General features: G+C 31.8%; 1 protein-coding gene across 1 annotated transcript in view; it reads right to left on the bottom strand.

Annotated features, from left to right (window-relative positions):
- LOC145252766 (uncharacterized) overlaps nucleotides 1–22,652 on the bottom strand; it is a 380,616-nt gene that overhangs the window by 226,860 nt on the left and 131,104 nt on the right. The window contains exon 2 of the mRNA XM_080112672.1: nucleotides 16,234–16,301. Coding sequence (XP_079968798.1) covers nucleotides 16,234–16,238 — 5 coding nt within the window. The 5' untranslated portion in view covers nucleotides 16,239–16,301. The remainder of the gene's footprint in view (nucleotides 1–16,233; nucleotides 16,302–22,652) is intronic.

The raw sequence follows: 22,652 nt of genomic DNA, 5'->3' as shown, positions 1-22,652 counted from the left end.
CAATAAAAAGAGCTGATAATACTTGTTTATTGTTATATAAACATGGTTACATCCTGCTGCTACAAATAGCCACTTGTTTGTTTGAAACAAGTGGCTATTTGTAGCAGCAGGATGTAACCATGTTTATATAACAATAAACAAGTATATATATATAAAGTTATGAGAATAAATATGGCAATTAAGCTACACAGAATATTCCGCGTTTCATCCTCATGAAAATTCGCCGAGAATGAAATGCAGAATATTCTGTGTAGCTTAATTGCTATATATATTTTCATAAGTTACTACCTAGGTCTGCCTATGTATTGCACATCGTTGAAGTAAATACTGAAAATTTGCGCATAAAATTATATCTTTGCATATTAATTTATGTGATTAAATGAAGTAGTCATATATATATATATATATACTAGCATTTCAGCCCGGCGTTGCCCGGGTGTTTGGAGGTGTATGCTGAGCAAAAAAAAAAAAAGCGGTCAATTTTTTTTAATTTGACCCCTATTATAACCCCTTAACATTTATTGTTTTGGGCTCTAATCAAGTTATTAAGTTAGATCCATGTCCAAGGAACCTATATCTAAAATTTCAAGTATTTAGACCCAAAATTGGCGGAGGAGTTTTGTAGAGTTCTCAAAGGTGAAATCGTTGAATTTTGACCTCTTAACAGCCAAATTTCTGTCCGAAAACGGATTACGAAGATTTTCCCAAATCCCAGTATCCTGTATACCAAATTTCGAGTCCGTAGACTGAAAATTGATAGAGTTATTGCATATGAAAATGTACACGGACACACACGTTCACTTTTATATATATATATATATATATATATATATATATATATATATATATATATATATATATATATATATATAACAACTGGTATGACTTGTTTTTAACAGAGTTAATGGATAGAACATTAAACTGACTCATCCTGATTCGTTGTAGAAGAAAGACATTCAACACTTCAATTTAGACAAAAGTTTTCTTTATTTAAACTCAGCTGAATTGTTATAAAATAAAAGGGGAAACTCACATGCTTTTAATGATAACAAACAAAACAGACTCTTTTATAAATTATAGATTTCAAGTTGAAAATGTATAATTAGATTTCACATATTTTATGGATATTTAGTTTAATTCAGAAAATTCTATATATCAGGAAATGATCTTATCACGCCATTCTTCACTCAATAATAAAGAGCAATGTGCATTTATTTGTATATTTTCAGGACAAGTGCTCGACTGAACTCCAATCTATGGCTCCTTTTGCCAAACTTTTACAGAAAACACTCTAATAGGTACACCCACTAGAAACGATTCCCCTCCCCACTCTCTATCTGTGCCTTAGTCTAAACGTAGATTCCATGAACAAAGCTTCTTTCTCAGAACTGCCCGCCTGTGGAACACTGTTCCACTGGCCTGCTTCCTGGATGACTACAACATAGTAACATTCAAATCCAATCTTGTTGAGCCATCTCCATAAATAATTCAAATTCTACCCAGTTTCCACCATTAATAATTCCAACGATTACTAAACTACCACCTTACATTTATTAATCCTTATCTTTGGGTGGCCTTTGGGCTTTGATAAGAGGTGGCTCTCAAGTAAAAAAAAAAACATATATATATCACGTCATCGTTCACTCAATAATAAAGGCCAATGTGCATTTATTTATATATAAATAAATACAACTATATATCGTTTCGTCTCAGTGGCATTTTGTATTGTTTGACATGAATAAGGAAAAAAAATGTAGAAAAGAAAGGGTAGAGGCCAAACAAACTACAGATAAGCTTCTGAATCTCATCAAGAACACTCAAATGGGACAGAGATTTATCAGAATAGGAGGGTGCCATTGCGTTCACTCTCCATTAGGTCTCTACCTTTCACCATCACTCACGTGTGAGGGTCCCTCCTCCTCATGTTTCATTTACATAATCAAGGGTTTTTCCAAAATGCCATTTTGTACAAGTAAAACAAATAAATTAGTTATCTTGTTTTCCCTATCCAAAGAAACTCATAATATCTGGCCTATATTTCGGGTGACCCACAAACAAAACCGACCATCCCAAGGGATTAAGTTAACTGTTTTTTTTTCTTAACAAGGGTAGCATTGAGATGAGACTTGTCGAATTGCAAAAGGCACCATTTCTGACATTTTCTTTTAGATATTTTTATAATCCAAGACGTCAACTTTTTCAGCTAGTGTGCTTTTAATAGCTGTTGGTGTCAACCCCGATTATCATGGAAGAAAACAGAATTCTACTGGTAATCTCCAAAAATACTGTTAGGGCTTACAACATGGCCGCCAGAAGAGTCACGTGATCCGGTTGATCCAAAACATGAATCATGCAAATGGAAAACGCAGCCTTGAAGGCAAACTTTGACAAACAATCACAATTTGTTTGTATTTAATTTTTTGTTGATATAATGTTGTTATAAAAATAGGCAAACTTTGAGAAACAATCTTAGGTTGTTTTTAGTTAAAACAGTGTTTATAAAAAGTATTTTATTCAGAACAAACAAGTGGTCGACTAGGTGTATCAGAATTTTAGGCGGAATTTTTGACACCCCCAACAAAAAACTGCGAATAAAATATATAAAACTCGTAATTTCTGTTTTTAAAGTGGGTTGTCAATTTTCTTTATGAAATATACTTCCAAAATAAACTATTACAGTCGTTTAAAACATAATAGAAGTATTATTTTTTATTTTTTAAAAACAATGTTTACAAAAGTTTGCTTTAAATTTGCGTTTTCCGGTTTCGTAATACGGCGATTCATGTTTTGGATCAACCGGATCACGTGACTCTTCTGGCGGCCATGTTGTAAGCCCTAACGGTATTTTTGGAGATTACCATTCTACTTTACTAATCCATTATATTCACAAATAATTGCGTGTGCATTAAATCAATGCCATAAAAACCTTTCTCTACATCATCATCATCACCATCATCGTCATTATTGTTACATCCAATGACACTGTCACACCATTAAGGCATGTGTTATTCAAAATTGTCTGATCTATTCCGTTTTCTTTGTTCCAACTCGTTAGATTCACCAATTCGCTGTTTTTTTTTTTAACATCTCATGGTAATATAGCTTCCTATTCTAGTAGCTTATTTCCAAGAACTGCTGGGTTGTGGAACTAGCTTTGAAATCAAGTGAACTAGGTCACTTTTCAAAGAAGAGATGTTGTAAGTCTATCCCTGCTTTGTCGCTATTTTTGTGGCAGGTGCTCGACTAAGCTTCAATATATGGTGTCCCTCCCTGTAAAACGTTCACAACAAACACTCGTCTAGCTACAACCACTCTCAACAATTTCTCTTACTCTATCTATGCCTAAAATGAAACCGAAAATTCCATGGGTAACGTTCTTTCCTTAGAACTACGTATCAAACACAATATCGCATGGCTGCGTCCCAGCTGACTACAACATGGTTGTTTTTAAGTTCAATGTAAACAAGTTCTCATTATCTGCTTAAATAATTAAATTGTACCTAATTTCCACCATTACCAATGATCACGGTGTTATTTCACCAGCCACTACATACATATCATTAACTCCTATCCTTGAGTGGTCTTCAGGCTTTGATAAATGATGACCTACTAGTAAAAAAAAAAAAAAAAAAAACCTTCCTGATGACTGTTTTTCTCCTGTTTATAGCCATAATCTTTGTAATAATCATCTTTTATTCTTTTCAACTCCTTACATCAAGTGGCTTCATGCTTTGGTTGGAGCTTACCTACCCCCTCCGTACGAAAATAAAACAAAAAAATTTCCACCTGTCTCATTTTACCAAACGTCCACTATCAACAAATCAAAATTCCTAATTTTCAAAAAATTTTTCCTTTGTTTCGTTTTTCTCCTTAGGTTACAGAAATGAATTTATCTGAATCAGGGAGGGGCCATTTTATTGCAAGAACTCGTGTAACAAAAAATAAACGGATGAATAAAAAAAAAAATACTGTAGCTGTAGTGATTAACATCGACCAGCAGAGTTAGGTGTTATTTTAGAACATGAATGCGTGTGATTTGATAGTTTAGTGATTTAGATAGTGGAATTCAAATTACCTCCTTTTACCCCCCCCACCCCTCCACCTCCTTTCTCTATTCTTAGTCTCCTCTCAGTTGATAAATGGAAAATGCTACTTGTGCCTTTTGTTTGTATTTAAGAAAAAAATACAACAAAAATAATAATAATTTCTCTTTTTTTTTCAACGAATCCGTCCTTGTCAAGTGTGTTGGTGACAAAACCATTTATTAAAAATAAATAATTGTATGTTTTGTCATTTAATCTGGGTGTTTGTGGAATCAGAGATTTCGCATTGTTTGAATTGGACAAGAATAAATACAGATATATATGTGTGTGTGTGTGTGTGTGTGTGTGTGTGTGTGTGTGTGTGTGCATGTATATATAGCGTGTTGATTTAGAGGCGGCGAACTTTAAATTCAAATAAATCACAGAAAACATTTTTATCATAAAAATATGTGATTTATTCCAAAGATTAATTTTTGGCATTTATAATCTAAATACATTTTCGGGCATATGGCCTCTGTTGCTCGTATGTAATCCAATTTTCACAAACTCCAAACATTAAATTAGGCTGTTTTCCAAGTAGTCTCCTGTGTTTGGTTCATCAGCGAAGACATTACATCTCCAAAGAAAATAATCTAATAGGGTTTAATCGCACAAATGAGGTGGCCAGTTGACAGGTTTATTTCGTGAAATCATTCGTTCATCAAATTTAAATAAAATAAATTTGCAAACATTGCTCGGATGTCAGTCTCTTTAAGATGAATTGCCAAACCAAGCTGAACTAAAACTAACCGATAATTGCCAATCTGCAATTTAAGAAACTAAAGTTATCAATTTAAATTCGCCACCTGTAAAAAAAACAAACAAACACCCTATATAAATTTATCCAACACACATTTCTCTCTCTATCTCTCTCTCTCCCATATGTATAGACTATTAGAGTTGTAGACAATACAGCAGTTGACTATATATATATATATATATATATATATATAGCTAGAAATTTTCATTTCAGTTACTACAAAATGTCAATCCACAATTATTATTATTATTTCTGTTGTCACATTTTGTCTCTTGATGCGGTCAATGTCCGATTTTATGCTGATAGCCGGATCATAACAAATGACCATAGGCTATCAGCATCTTCTTTTCTCTAACGTCCAGTATTTTCTGCAAGATTCTGGTGGTTCCCACCCAGGCAGTGCAATATAACCAAATTTTCTGAATCCAGTTGTTGAATTCTCCCCCCCCCACCCCCCGCAGGGCTTCCATCACAAAAGGTACAACTTTATCTCCCTTTTAACTTCCTTTTCAAGTCTTGGTACTTTTCGACTTCTTTTCTTTTTATGCCACGTCCACATCATCTGCTAATGCTATATCATTGCCTTGCGTTCCTATTATTTTTTTTTTTTCAAACAAGATTAAATATGGACATTTTGCTTCTATGAAATTGTCCCATTGGATATTCATATACCAGAATAATTTCAAATTACTATTCTCTACACTTTTTTTCTGGAACATGCTTGTACCGTTTTTATTGCATTCAAACCCTCTTTTATTATATACTAGATTGGGTGCCCGGCGTTGCCCAGGTGTTTGGAGGTGTGTGTTGAGCAAAAATATTTAAAAAAATGGTAGCAGGTAGGCAAGCTCGAACCCATACCGCAAAGGAGGCAAAGAACGTGAAAAAAAACCCTGACGTCTTTGCTGTTGCGCTCATCGCCAAACCAGAAGTGGCGTAGGTTTAAATTAAGGCTAGACAATCGAAAAAAGGGGATGACTTACGAAAATATCGGCAAAAGAAAGCGACCCCTCCCTGTAGAACAGTGCCCAATTGAGCATGAAGGAATTTATGTTTTTAGCCAATTTTTCGATATTTGTCATCCAAAGGGTCGAGCTTCAAAACGATACTGATAAAATGAAATCTGTCGCCTCTGTCGAAAGTTTTCAGCAAACATACATACATACATTTAAACAGACAGGTGAAATTTATATTATAGAAGATGCCCCAATAAACCTTCCTTGCAAAATTGTCATGGCACCTCTTGTACTCTTTTTGAGCTCACTTCCCACAACTACTGACGATGTGTTATACATTATTACCTTTCTATCTACACAATCAACACAGGAAACGTTCAGCTGTTTTATCAATGTGATACTTCACATAATTTGTTCTGAGCGATTGCTCTTAGGGGACACATATTAGGGTTTCTGTCCAACTTTTAAGTCACATTTTTACAACCAACGCCAGGTTTTTTTCCTTGTCCACTGCCTCTCGTATATCCCTAAATCAACTTCACTTTTGCTTTTTATTCATTTCTTGCCTTAAATCTTTGCTCTCTACAAGTTCGTTCACTTTCAATTTTTCAAATTTTGACAGTCCTCGTACCCGTCTTTTCTTTTCATATTTGACCTATCGACGTCAATATCTGGGTGAAAAACTCATTGTCATTGCTTTTCTTGTCTTCACATTCATATCTTTGATTGCCGATACTTATCAAATGCATTCCGATACAAAACTTATCTAAGAACACTGCCAGGCACATAAAGTACATTTGTGTGAAATTTTGCAACAAATCGGCTTAGCTGTGTAGGAATGGCAAATTTCTTTTTACACTTAAACAGAACGTTTGAACATTGGCCTGCCAAATGGAAAAAACGTGTCACAAGAAAAACAAAAAGGAATTATCTTTGTTGTTCAATGAAACATGTACACAAAAGTATATATATATATATATATATATATATATATATATATATATATATATATATACACACATCTGTACATGTACATATATATATGTATGTGCACATATGTATATGTACATATATATATGTACATATATATATATATATCTACACATCTGTTCATGTTCATATATGTATGTACACATATGTACATGTACACAGCCATATATATATATATACATATATATATATATATATATATATATATATATATATATATATATATATGTACCTGTACATATATATAACGATATATATAGATATATATGTATATGTATGCACCTGTATATATATATATATATATATATATATATATATATATATATATATATATATATATATATTTAGTAATATGATTGACAATTTAAAATTCAAATAAGAATTAAAAATTAAAAATCTGTTTCATAAGAATAAATTATTGCCTTCGTTGTTGTTCCTTCTTATGAAACAGATTTTTAATTTTTAATTTTTATTTGAAATTTAAATTGTCAATCACATTACTAAATATTAAAGAAACTCTAGGATATTTGCCTATCGAACTAATTATATATCTGAATTACAACGAGCACTGTTCTTTTCTTGTATTTTAATTAAATTAGTAATTTTACTATCACATTAAAATACACTCTGCTCTTTAGACTACTATTCTAATCCCCTATATATAGATATATATGTACCTGTACATATATATATATATATGTACATGTACACACACACACACACACACACACACACACACACACACACACACACATATATATAAGTAAAAATAAAATAGATAAACCCCATGATTTATTATACCATACCTGTTCACACTGAAATACTTATCACAATATTCTGTGGATCTATATTAAAAAAACTTGTTAAACTTTGTGACATATTTCCATTCTATGGAGGTGAGGTGCGAACGAACACCCCATAATTTTATTATACCATATTTCTTCAAACTGAAACATAATTATCTAAGTATACTTACGCAGATAGATATGAAAAGTCTTTATTAAAGTTTGTGCCTATTTCCATTCTATGGAGATCAGGTGAGAACGCGGACCCCACAATTTTATTATACCATCCCTATTTAAGTTAAAACATACTTATAAAAGTATTATGTACATCTATATCAAAAAACACTTGTAAACGTTTTTTTTTTTTTAATTTTAAAATTTTTTATTTCCATACTTTGTGGACCAGGCGCGAACGCAGAACCCACAATTTTAATGAACCACCGTTCTGCCAGATAAAACATACCCATTCATGTGTCTCGATACATCTTCTATCATTATATGTAATCAGTTTTTTAAAATAGTCAACCATAAAGGAGCCTATTCGTGACCAGACAAACACACACGGAGACATTCAGCTATATATATATATATATATATATATATATATATACACATATATATATATACTTGTACATATATATATATACCTATGTACATACCTGTACATATATATATATATATATATACCTTTACATATATATATATATATATATATATATATATATATATATATATACCTGTACATATATATATATATATACCTGTACATATATATATATATATATATACCTGTACATATATATATATATACCTGTACATATATATATATATATATATATATATATATATATATATATACCTGTACATATATATATATATATATATACCTGTACATATATATATATATATATATACCTGTACATATATATATATATATATATACCTGTACATATATATATATATATATATATATATATATATATACCTGTACATATATATATATATATATAATATATATATATACCTGTACACACATATATATATATACACCTGTACACACATATATATATACACCTGTACACACACATATATATATACACCTGTACACACACACACACATATATATATATATATATATACCTGTATATATATATATATATACCTGTATATATATATACCTGTATATATATACCTGTACATATATATATATATACATATATATATACACCTGTACATATATATATATATACATATATATATATACCTGTACATATATATGTACCTGTACATATATATATATATATATATATCTGTACATATATATATGTACCTGTACATATATATATGTATATATATATATGTACCTGTATATATATGCATATGTACCTGTATATATATGTATATATATATGTACCTGTATATATATGTATATGTACCTGTATATATATATGTATGTATATATATATATATATATATATATATATACCTGTATATATATATATATATATATATGTACCTGTATATATATGTATATGTACCTGTATATATATATGTATGTATATATATATATATATATATATATATATATATATATATACCTGTATATATATATATATATATATATATATATATACCTGTATATATATGTATATATATATGTACCTGTATACTTGTACATATATATATATACCTATGTACATACCTGTATATATATATATATATACCTGTGCATATATATATGCATACATATATACCTGTACATTATATATATATATATATATATATATATAGAGAGAGAGAGAGAGAGAGAGATTTTGTCATTGTTTTTTTTGTTTTTTTTTTCAAGCGATACATACGGTTAATATTGGCTCCGCCTCGAAGCTCATTTTTTTTTATTTACTTAGAAAGTCGCCCTTTTTAATTTGGACGTATATAACAACAATAACAAAATCTAAATTTATAAGCGATAAAAATAAACAGTATAATTAATCTAGGGATTATGGTCTAACGGTTAAGGCACCGGACTGTGGTAAACATGGTCTGAGGTTCGATTCCTAGAAACAGTTGAACTACGCTGATGAGAGGTAATGACATCGAAACACACGTATATGTAGATTACTGTTTTAAAAATAATAAATAAATAATAATGTTATATACGTCTAAATTAAAAAGGGCGACTTTCTAAGTAAATAAAAAATGAGCTTTGAGGCGGAGCCAATATTAACTGTATGTATCCCTTGAAAAAAAAAAAACAAAAAAAACAACAACAATAACAAAATCTAAATTTATAAGCGATAAAAATAAACAGTATAATTAATCTAGGTATTATGGTCTAACGGTTAAGGCACCGGACTGTGGTAAACATGGTCTGAGGTTCGATCCCTAGAAACAGTTGAACTACGCTGACGAGAGGTAATGACCTCGAAACACGCGTGTACGTAGATTACTGTTTTAAAAATAATAAATAAATAAATATATATATATATGTACCTGTACATATATGTATGCATATATATATATATATGTACCTGTACATATATATAGGTATATATATATGTACCTGTATATATGTATATGTACCTGTACATATATATATATGCATATATATATATGTACCTGTATATATGTATATGTACCTGTACATATATATATATATATTAATTTTATTTATACAAACATTAATGGCTACATATGTGCATACATGTTTCTGTAATCACCCACGTTGGGGGATTACGTCTTCAGGCCAAGAATTACCTTCAAAAGTGACATTTCCACCAAATACATTTTTCTATTTCGTTTATCAAGTTAAAATACAACCTGGGTGGGAGTAAAAAAAAACAAAAACGGTAAAAGGATGAGTGAGGTCTTTGAAGTGAGGTCGCAACTATAATCATACCCGTATGGGTTACGTAAGTCACTTGATATTCTACTTCATCGAGCAGTTATGGTATTACTAGCCGAAGTAAGTACCTGTATGAAGGTATATTTGAATTAAATGAGTAATAGATCGTTTTGAGTGAAGCTCGTAATAATGTATGCATATGGATATTTTTGGGTGTGTGCATGTATGGATATATGATCTTTATATACCCGGGTAGGAAAAATAATTTATTAATATAAAAAAAAAAAAAAAAAAAAAAATGAAGAAATAAATAGATGAAAGAAAGTAAGGAATGAAGGGTGAATGGAAGAAAAGGGAATAAGGGTATTAGAGTGAATAAACAAAGATGAAGGTAAGTACTACAATATATAAGCTTATATACTCGGTTTGTATAACCTAAATACTCTGATTTCTGTCATATGTTATTATATATTATTATTGTATCGTGATACATCTTATGTATATCTGCCTTACCATCGAAAGTATGTTTGTTAAATATGAGGATAACCCTATGAAATTCATGCTGAATTCAATATAAATTTTTACGGAGATATAAATTTTTACGTAGTGTCAAATTTTACGGTAAAAACCTACAACTTAGGAAAGTGTAACAAGCGGATGGGGCCATGAAACATAACTAGACGTGTGGAATTTGATAGAAAAAGTGAATTTATATAGTAAATGTATTCATGTCTGTTTCTACTTTAGATGTATCATTTGGTGGCACGGTACATGTATACATGTATATATGTATATGTCTATATTTGTGTGAGTTTGTATGTATAAGTGTATTTTATGTATGCATGTATGTTTGTATGTTTATATATATATATCTCTGTATCTATATATCTGTGTGTATGTTTGCATGTGGATGTATCTCTGTGTCTATTGTATGTAGATGTATGTATATACATGTATATTTCTGAACTATTAGAATAGGTTGCCTCGTATAGAATTGTTGTAACAATATAGATTACAAAAATGTATGGATGTCCGAATGTTGTTTATATATATGTTATATATATATGTATGTGTGGGTATGTATATATATGTATATATATGTGTGTATGTCTGTTGTGTGTGTGTTTATATGTATATATGTGTATGTGTATGTATATATATATGTATGTATGTATATACATATGTGTGTGTGTATGTATATATATATATATATATATATATATATATATATATATATATATATATATATATATATATATATACACCCGTCTGTAGTCGGGTAGCATAATATTGCATATACGAAGAGGTTACCACGCTACATAAGTAAAGAAAAACACTATTATTTGTCTCTGTATGTCTGTAATGTGTGTGTCTATATATGCGCGGGTGTAGATAAATGTAGACATTTATAAGTGTATTGATACAGGCATATAGGTACATGTGGGGTTTAGATAACTTTCGGGTTTTATATTTATTCATATTTTGTTGGTTTATTTGTTTTAATTAAATTTATTTTTATTCTTATTTATTTATTTTTTATTTTTTATTTTTGTTTTTGTTTTGTTTTATTTACCTTAATGTAATTTTTACTTTATTTCTACGTAGTTTCAGAATTATTGTCTAGTTTCAGTAAATAAAACAAAGAGCGTTCAGCATGGATTCGCTTTTGAATATATGGGTGGAGGTAGATTAAAAGGCACCGGTCAGTACTTGGTTGACCATAGCTAAGGTTATTAACTTACAAACTCTAAGACAAGAAAAGTAAACTCTCAAGTACCCTATGCCATAAAAAGCCAAAAGTTAGGTTGGATGGGGGAAGGGGAAAAGAAAAAAGATGTTTATTATCTTCAAAGACCTCACTCATCCTTTTACCGTTTTTGTTTTTTTTTACTCCCACCCAGGTTGTATTTTAACTTGATAAACGAAATAGAAAAATGTATTTGGTGGAAATGTCACTTTTGAAGGTAATTCTTGGCCTGAAGACGTAATCCCCCAACGTGGGTGATTACAGAAACATGTATGCACATATGTAGCCATTAATGTTTGTATAAATAAAATTAATATACCTGCTCTGTTCACTCATTGAGCACTATTTTGGTAGACACATGTTGTTTCATTGGATGTACTTCTAGGAAACTAAACTCTACTGGCTACATATATATATATATATATATATATATATATATATATATACATATATATATATGTACCTGTATATATGTATATGTACCTGTACATATATGTATATATATATATATATGTACCTGTACATATATATATGTACATATATATATATATATGTACATATATATATATGTATATATATATATATATGTGTGTGTATATATATGTACCTGTACATATATAAAGATGTATATATATATATCTATATATCTATAAAAGTGAACGTGTCTGTGTGCCTGTCTGTCTGTGTACATTTCCCTACGCAATAACTCTCAATTTTTAGTCTATAGACTCGAAATTTGAAATACCGGGTACTGAGATTTGGGAAAATCGATGTGACGGGTGTCAGCCAGAAATTTGGCTGTTAAGGGGTCAAATTTCAACGATTTGACCTTTAAGAACTCTACCAAACTCCTCCGACAATTTTGAGTCTAGATACTTGAAATTTTAGATTTAGGTTTCTTGAACCTGGATCTAACTTAATAAAGAGATTTGAGCCCGAAACAATAAATTTTAAGGGGTCATAATAGGGGTCAAAGTTTTAAAAAATTAACCATTTTTTTTGTTTTTTTGCTTTTTTTGCACAGCATACACCTCCAAACACCCGAGCAACGCCGGGCACCCCTGCTAGTATATATATATATATATATATATATATATATATATATATATATATATAAGTACCTGTACATATATACATATATATATATGTACCTCTACATATATATATATATGTACCTCTATGTATATATATATGTACCTCTACATATATATATGTACCTGTACATATATATATATGTATATATATATATATGTATATATGTACCTCTACATATATATATGTACCTGTACATATATATATGTACCTCTACATATATATACATGTACATGTATATATATATATATATATATATATATATATATATATATATTTACCTGTACATATATATATATATGTATATATATATATATATATATATATGTACCTGTACATATATATGTATATATATGTACTGGCTGTACCCGGCCACGCGTTGCTGTGGTTCAGTTTGTTAAAATGGAACACATTCCTCAAGAAAAATTGCATTTTGTTCGTTTATTTACTTTTATTATTTTTTGCAATTTTTTTAATCAATAAAAGTTGTTATTTTTTCCCCCAAAAAAAGATTAATTTTTTACCATAAATTGTTAGGTGAAAGTTGTTTTTTCAAGAAAACTTGCACTTTTTTTTATAAAGAAATTTGTCAGTAAACGTTTCTCTTTGAAAACGGAATTTTTATTATAAAAAGAACAGATGAATGCTTTACATGAACACTGTAAATAGTTATGTGAAAGTAGAGAAAATTTTGATTCTTTTTTTTCAAGAGAATGTACAAATTATTTTTTTTTAACAGATGTTCAGAAAATAAACAGAAAAATACTTCCATCATTAATTATGCAAAAAAATAAATAAAATGTTGATTTAGTGTTTCAACATAATGCTTATAAATTACGATAAAACTTGCTGAGTATGCGCTGTTTTACGGTTGTTGTAAAAATGGAACGGAAACTTAAATTTCGCTTCGTTTTAATCTTTCTTAATTTTTTAATTGTGCCACCCCCCAAACGAATATTATCAAAACAGTAACATTCAACAATTGTACTTTATGTATATAAAACACAAAATATTTATTAAAAAAAAAAAAAGAAGTTAATAACGAAAGGGAAATAATTCCATTTTTAAACGAAAAAGTCAGTTTGGTATATCTTTTTGTTATTTTTTACATAAGTCCAGCTTACCATTCACATTGGAAATGTCGACATTTATAGGTTGTCGGGTACGTTTACAACGAATAAACACTCCAATCTAGTAGATCTCGTAATTTCTCTTTTAAAAGTGGGTTGTTTATTTTCTTTATGGATTATACTTCCAAAATAAACTAATAAAGTTGTTTTAAAAGTAATAGAAATATTTTTTTTTATTTTTGAAAAAACTAATTAATTTTACAAACTCAATATTTTTCAATTTTTAAACTTTAAAATTTTTCTATTGATTCTATTTTTACGATATTTTCAGGGTCAATGTGAAATTTTATTCCCTTTCCAAAAAACTGAATATAATATTTTAGACAAACGTTTTTTTTTAATTCACGCCCCCCCATTTTCAAGTGTCTATTAAAAAGTAAATAATTAATTTACTCACCAAAGTTTTATATATCACAAATTGAAGATAAAAGATCAATAAATAATATATTCAAATTTAAAGCAAAAAAAGTAGTGTTTTTTAGAAATTTACCTGTAAAGTTCGAAGTTTAAAACCTGTTTTTTTTAAAACCACGTTGTTTGTTTTTTCTTTTGTGTGTGTGTGTGTGTTTTTTATGAAACCTTGGTCCTTGCTCCTTTAATTGAAAAAAAAATTAGGGCTTGAATTACATTTTTCTAAAGACACATAAAAAACGGTCCATAAATGATCCAATCATTTGAGGCCTCTAGCGCCACTCTATGACTTTTAGTTTCGGAGGATTCAGTGAATTGACAGGAAATTCAGTGAATTTACCGGATGATGATGATGATGATGATGATGATTCTGGCCAAAAGGTCCTCTTGTCTTTCATTGGGAGCTGGTGCGTTTTGATATAGCTACTGCTGTTGTCTCATTTGCCACTGTCGATTTTAGGTTGGCAGAAGAAAAGGTGTATACAGTAATGCTGATGAATGGATTGGATTAGGGCTGCTATGATGACGATGATGATGATGACGATGATGTTGACGGCGATGACGATGATGATGATGATGATTTGCTTATAACATTTTTGATCCATAAATCTTCATTGTCAATTAAAGTGGGCCATCCCAAACTTTGAAGAGAAACATTTCCTGACTGTAATTGAACGAGCCATCTTTGACATTTCTGAACTCTTAGATCTTTATTTATATTCATAGTCGAGACATATTCTCCATCATTTCTATCGGAATAGAATCTAATTTCGTATTCAATGTGCACTCATTAAAAAAAACAAAAAAAGGTCAAATAAAAATGCAAAGTTTAGAGTGGAACCAATTCTGACTTTGAATCGTCTTCAAAGAACTGAAATTTAACAATAACGTCCTTGGCATTTTCTGAACACTTAGATCTTTGTTTCCATAGACAGAGCGGAGATTTTTCACCATTCTTGTTGCAGTGTGTGTGTGTGTGTGTGTGTGTGTGTGTGTGTGTGTGTGTGTGTGTGTGTGTGTGTGTGACTTAACACAATAACTCCGAAAGGATTTGAACAGGAAATGTGTGGGCTCAATTTCTTTTAATTAATCATTCAATAATTAATTTAAATTAACCAATTAAAATTGCACTAGTAAGTTTCTCATTGTATCTCAATGCACCGATGATTGTATCTCATAGTCCAAAATGGTTAATATAACAATGACTTTTAAGATAACACAAAGGGTTTTCCAAAATTTTTTAAGGGAAATCGCTCCAGACAAGGTATAAAACCACTTGATTTAAGCAGCTGAAAGAAAAACTTAATTCATGGCCAAGAACTAACCAACAATAAGTATTAGACAGATAAGAAATGAATTGTCGATTTCACGCAAAAGTGACTCAAATACATGATCCTTAAAGACAAATTTTTTAAAAATAAAATATGTGTTTACTTACTTCATTTTATTTGGTAATCAAATTCTGTAGAATGGTAAAATCCTTGCCTCAAAGGTCCATTAACTAATCTGTAAGTAAAGTAAAAAAGAAAAATATGATAAAAATATACTTTTGTTGAACAAGATATGCATGAAAGAAATACAACCATGAAAATAATAATAAAATTCACTGTTGGATATTTTGCAGGTGATCTCGGGAAGAGATACATCCGATGGTTTGTGTACACACGGATCGATTCCATGAAGGAATGCGAGACTTTCCACCATTGTCTGTTGAAATGCATAATTTGACCAGAAATATATGAGAGGATATCAGTCAAAGTATTGAAACAATAAACAATGGGAAATATTAAACATTCCAGAGTAAAGGAATGTATATATAAATCAACACAAACAAAAAATGGGAGAGTCGGTCACAAAGCGAAGACAAGCAGACACATTTTCTTAACTGTGAAACTTCCACACCCCCGCCATGCGCCTTCACTGATGTCAACACCCGTCAGAATCCAAAACCGTTGTCAGTGTGAAATAAAACAAAGTATTATTTATAGATCAGCTGTGTTGTGTTTTACTCGCTGTCAGTGAGTATGCGTCGTCGACCAGATTTAGCAATTATACAGACTAAAAAGCACAATTGAACAACCAATCGCAATGAATATATAACATTACAATCTTTTCTGAAATTCAATCATATTTGGTATAAATAACGTTGAACCTACAAGGGCCCTTCCATAAATAATATATCCTATTTTTTAACTAAAAAAGTTGAAGAGTTATACAGATGGGAGTGGTTTCATTAAAACGAGCTACCTTTTACTTTTCTACATTCTCAATGCATTTTTGCCATCGATGGGGTGGTGGCTGTGCATAGGCGTCTGGGGAGTGCTTTGTCACTTACATCTCTGTCATCACTCTGAAATTGACGTATCATCTCTTAACTGTGACGACATCAACTGCATCAGCTTCATAAACGTTCAACAGGCGCCGGTAAATATTGATTGGTTCAATCTTTCCGCATGGAGGACTTCAAAGACGCATCTCTGCTTCTGATGCACGTCCATGACAGGAGGTTGCTTTCTTAGAGTCTTACACTGTCAACATCTGCAACAGAGAGATGTGACTTTAAGGTCATAAATGCATAGGTTCAGTTATCATATCAATGTAATTTGCAATCCACTCTGATCCATTTGAGTGAAATAAGAAAAAATAGGAGGCATTACTTTTGGAACCTCTCTCGTATATCTGTCCATCGAGTTTCAGTCATGAATGCCCAACGGTTGTTAGTTTGTCTAGTGAATACCTTATACATCTCTATATCTACTATTATATAAAAAGAACTTTGTGTGTTTGTGTATCTGTGTGCCTGCGAGTTCGTTTCCTATAGACTTGAAAACGGCTTGGTCGACTTTTATGAACATTTTACACAAAGGTACTTTATGTGCCTGGCAGTGTTCTTAGATGGGTTTTGTGTTAGAATGCCTTTGATAAGTATCCATAATCAATAGTCGAAATAATCCGATGAAAGAAGGAACAGGCAATTTTGACCAAAGTTAACATCCTACACAGCCTAACATCATAAGTGCATTTGAGAAGTTTTATTACCACACAAGCCAAAAGGCCCAACATATAAAATCAACAGTGAGTTCTTTGATATGACAGGCACGCGTTCGAAATTAATGCTTCTGTTTAAAGCACAATTTCACCATGATACTTAGCTTTTGCATTTTAAACTTAAATTCAAGCCATTATCACTGCACAACCAGTAATGCCAGGCACATATAAATCAACAGTAGGTTAATCTTGTCTTCATTTCATTTCATTTTATGATATATCGTGTCTTTTATACTTATCTTCTAATATATAAAGAGAAGCCAATCAGATTCTCAAAACTTGTCATTGATGGATTCTGTCTTATAATATGCATATTTCATTTTGATTAACCATTTCTTATGCTTTACCATTGGCACATGTTGTTAACAAGAAAAATTGTAATTCGCTTTAATTTCTTTATAAAAATAAGTTTCCTTGCTCTGAATGTTTTTCAAAAGGAAAGCAATCCTTGTTATCAGCAGCAAACGTGTATTAAAATGGTCACCATAGTTAAAATATTGTTTGGCCTTATGCCAGACTTGACTCAGAATCCAGAAGGATTTATAGAAATGATTCATTTCAGCATTTAACAAGTGTTCCAAATATTTTCATATAATAATAGGGAACAGAAAGATATCAGAAAAATTTGAAGATGGCCGACATAGAGACAGAATTCTAATAACAAAAATGTAAACACTAATCCATTCTGGGTTTGGGATTGTAAGGTGAAATCACTGTATGGCAGGGCCTAAGCAAAATTTTATGCAATACATATTAAAAATTAATGACAAAATATAGCACAGTACATAATACACATGTATATAATCAAATAACATTGTAAATAACACCATAAGGCGGGGCAAATATCGTAACCAGGGGCCAGAAAAACATTGTCTTCTACATAATAACCTGAAAAACCGTATGCCAAGACCACCGTATCCCAGGATCACCATATCCTAGGGTTCTACTGTATTTGGATTCTTCAGACTACCGTTCTTATCTTAAGTGTTATTTTCACAATATTTTGATCGATGTAATCTCCAACCTTCTTCAGGGGCATCTTGTCAAATTTGGGAATCTTTCTGTCAAACTCGGGAATCTTTTTGTCGAATTTGAGAATCTGCAGAGAATTTCAAAAAACACGCTTTATTTAATCCATGAGGGCAGCATGGTCTTATTCTGTCGGCCATAACTTTATAGAAGTCTTAAGTAATTCACAATTACTTGGATGACGTTTTTAAATAAAATATTTGCATCTTAACATGGTTTCAAAACAGTTTGTTTATTCAAAATTTTTAATTTTATTAAAAAGATGCTTCTTAGAGCTTTTTGCCAATCTTCTTTTTTAAAAAATATTGATCTGAGAGGTCAACCATTTAGGGTCAACAAACTTTTGCAAAGTCTCAAGTGGCCTGCTATCACAGCGTGAAATCTCCATGAAAACATTATTATTATTTCAAAGGACCAACCAATTTATTTGGTGGGGTCACTTGTTTCAGTTAAATATTTCTCCCATTGCAGGCCTGTCGTCTGCAGCATGCACCTCAACTAAACATACAGCATCGCTATAAACGAATAATAAAGATATATCATTTTTATACATAACTGTCCTTCTTTGCACGCATGCAGACATTGCCACATTGCAGGTGTTTGCGAACTTCAAGGCCATGAGTGGGATAATTCCCATAGATTGCCTATTTCAAAGCCTTGACTTCAAAACACAAAGCAACAGCGAAGCGAGAAAGCGAGAGGTATTGTATTTCACTGAATAAACTAGAGTTAATATGTCAAAACTGTCACTGATAAATTAAACTTTCTTTTTTATTATAAAAAATAAATAAGCAAAGAGCAGTTTATATGTTTACTAGCAGGACTCATGTTCCGGGGTTTCCCGGGAAAAATATGAATAAATGATTTAGTGAATCTCTCGACAGAGGCAACCTTTCTAGGGCAATTGCTCTTGACATATCAAAGGCCTTTGATAGGGTATGGCATAAAGGTTTACTTCACAAGATCTCCAGCTATGGTATAACTGGAAATGTCTTCTCAATTATTAAATAATTTCTCTCTGATAGGTTCATAGAGTAGTTGTTGATGGGCAGATATCAGAAGCTCACAGTATTAATGCTGGAGCCTCTCAGGGGTCCATCCTGGGCCCAACTCTTTTCCTGATCTACATTAATGATCTTCCAAATCACATCCTTACATCATTCGTAGACATTTATGCTGATGATACTACTATCTATGGTAGCACATATGAGGCCGTAAACGACCAAGTTCTCTCTGATTCTTTCTCCTCTTATCTTGAGCACATGGTACAATGGGGAAAGAAATTACTTTTAATGCATCTAAAACCAAGCTTTTATCTTTACATCATCAACGCTCTGATCCCCATCTGGCATCATTCATTGAAATGAATGACTCTCGTCTTGGAGAGGCTCCATGTTTTGACAAGCTTCTGGGTTTGACCTTTACTCCTGATCTGAAATGCAACACATACATCAAATCCGTTGCCAAGGCTGCTGGAAAAATGGTGGGATCCTTCTATCGATCCAGTAGATATCTCACTGCTGATGTAATTCTCTATCTATATAAGAGCCAAGTACGTTCAAGGATGGAGTATTGTTGCCACATCTGGCAGGAGCTGCTATAAAGGACTTGTCCTGCCTTGATAGAGTTCAAAATAGACTTTGTAGCCTCGTAGGAGATGTCCTTTTCTTTTCCCTGCAATCTTTTTCTCACAGAAGAGATGTTGCGAGTTTGTCTTTGCTTTATCGTTATTTTCATGTCAAGTGCTGGACTGAGCTTCAATCTATGGTCTATTGTCTTTGCCAAACTTTCACAAGAAATACTCGTCTAGTTGAAAACACTATCAATAATTCCCTCCACTCTTTACCTATACCTAAACATAGATTCCATGAACAAAGCTTCTTTTTTAGAACTGCATGCCTGTAGAACTGTCTTCCGTTTTCCTACTTTCCAGCTGACTACAATATGGTTGTCTTCAAGTCCAATGTAAACAAGTTCTTGATGAGCCGTTCCACTTAAGTTAACAAATTTATCGAATTTTCATTACTTACGATTACTATATTGTCCAATTGGCTACTGGACACCCTTATCCTCGAGTGGCCTCTAGGCATTGATAAGTGGTGATGCCTATGTGAAAAAAAACAAAAAAACTCTCAAAATACCCTTGAAATATTTTCGGTTTTAGAGCAGGGAGATCACTGTGCATAGATTGGGAAGAGGTAGACTTTTTGTTTTGATGTTTCCACACAATACGAACGGAACTAAACCAACTTTGCAAACTAAAACTTAGTTTCATCATCATCAAGTCGTGTCCTGCCTGGTACAGGCATTGACGGCTGTGGCTCATCATCTATCTCTCTCTTTCTCTCTCTCTCTCTCGAGGCATTCATGAATTCATTGTTGCTCATCATTTTTGATGTTGCCCAGGTATTCAGACTGTCAACGTATGTTTCTCGCTGTTGTACTCTGCTTTTTTTTTTTTTTTTTACACCATGGTCACCCTACTTATCAAGGCCCGGAAGCCACTCAGGGATAAGGCAAGTACAGTACGTTAGTGTGGAGATTTGAAAGTGTTTACTCAAGGGGGCGGTTCATTAGGAATTTGTTAACGTTGGACTTGAAGACATCCAAGTTGTAGTCAGGTGGGAAGCAGGCAGACGGAACAGAGTTCCACAGGCGTGCAGTTCTAAGAAAGAAGCTTTGTTCATGGAATCCACGTTTCCTCTATCTACAATCTTTCCAGTTATACTAATCTGTTCTATTCTGCTTTTTGTCTGTAGACATGGCTCATGGATCTCAGTTGTCTTTTTTCTACTGTTCTTATTAGAGACCATTTCTGTGTTTTCAATTTATAATACCTCTTGGTTTGTTTGCTTTTCTGTCCAGGATATCTTCAAAATTCTCCCCAGGAACCAAGTTTCAGCAGCCTCTAGTCTCTTCCTCGTTGGTGATTGTCCAGCACTCACAACTGTACAATAGAACATTCCATACATACGTTCCGAGTATTCTGAATCTGGTGCCTATTTTAATGTTTCTGTTGGTCATGACTGAAGACAATCTCTTGAAGGTGACTTTGGCAGCAGTTGGGCGATTTTTATTTCAGTAGTGCACCTTCCATCAGATATGATCCAGTAGCTCAGATATTTGAATTTAACAACATGTTTAACTGGTACATCGCAACATTGTAGCTTGCATGTTGAACCTTAGGTGTTCTTGGATACTGTCATGCTTACCGTTTTTGAAATGTTTAAAGCAAGTCTTTTACTTTCACTTGCTTCCGCCACAGTATCCAGCATGTGTTGGAGGGTCTCTTCGGATTGTGCTATTAATATAGTGTCGTCCGCATACCTTAGATTGTTGATGCTGTGTCCACCCAAACTTATTCCTTTGATGCCTTCAATTTCTCTCAGTATGTTTTCGCTATAAAGATTGAATAAATCGGGTGACAAAATACACTCTTGATGGATTCCTCTTATTAATGTTTCCTCACTGTGCTTCCCATCTATTATGTCACCTTTTGTCTCGACTAGGAGTGGCTCAGAATTCTAAGGTCTTTCCCATCAATGTCTAGTTTATTTAGCATTTTAATAGATCTTCATGTCTTACTTTATCAAAGGTTAAAACACTGGTAGAGGTCTTTCTGCATCTCTACACATCTTTCTGTCAGCATTGTCATTGTGAATATCGCATTTGTTGTTCCCTTGTCTGCGACAAATCAAAATTGCACTTCTGATATTTCAATTCGTATTTTGTTTCGCAGTCTCATCATTAGTATTTTCAATAGGAACTTCAATGTATGGC

The sequence above is a fragment of the Euprymna scolopes genome, chromosome 29, assembly GCF_053919585.1.
Source record: "Euprymna scolopes isolate OS-2025 chromosome 29, ASM5391958v1, whole genome shotgun sequence".
Classification (NCBI taxonomy): domain Eukaryota; kingdom Metazoa; phylum Mollusca; class Cephalopoda; order Sepiida; family Sepiolidae; genus Euprymna; species Euprymna scolopes.
This window is presented reverse-complemented; position numbering and strand designations above follow the sequence as displayed.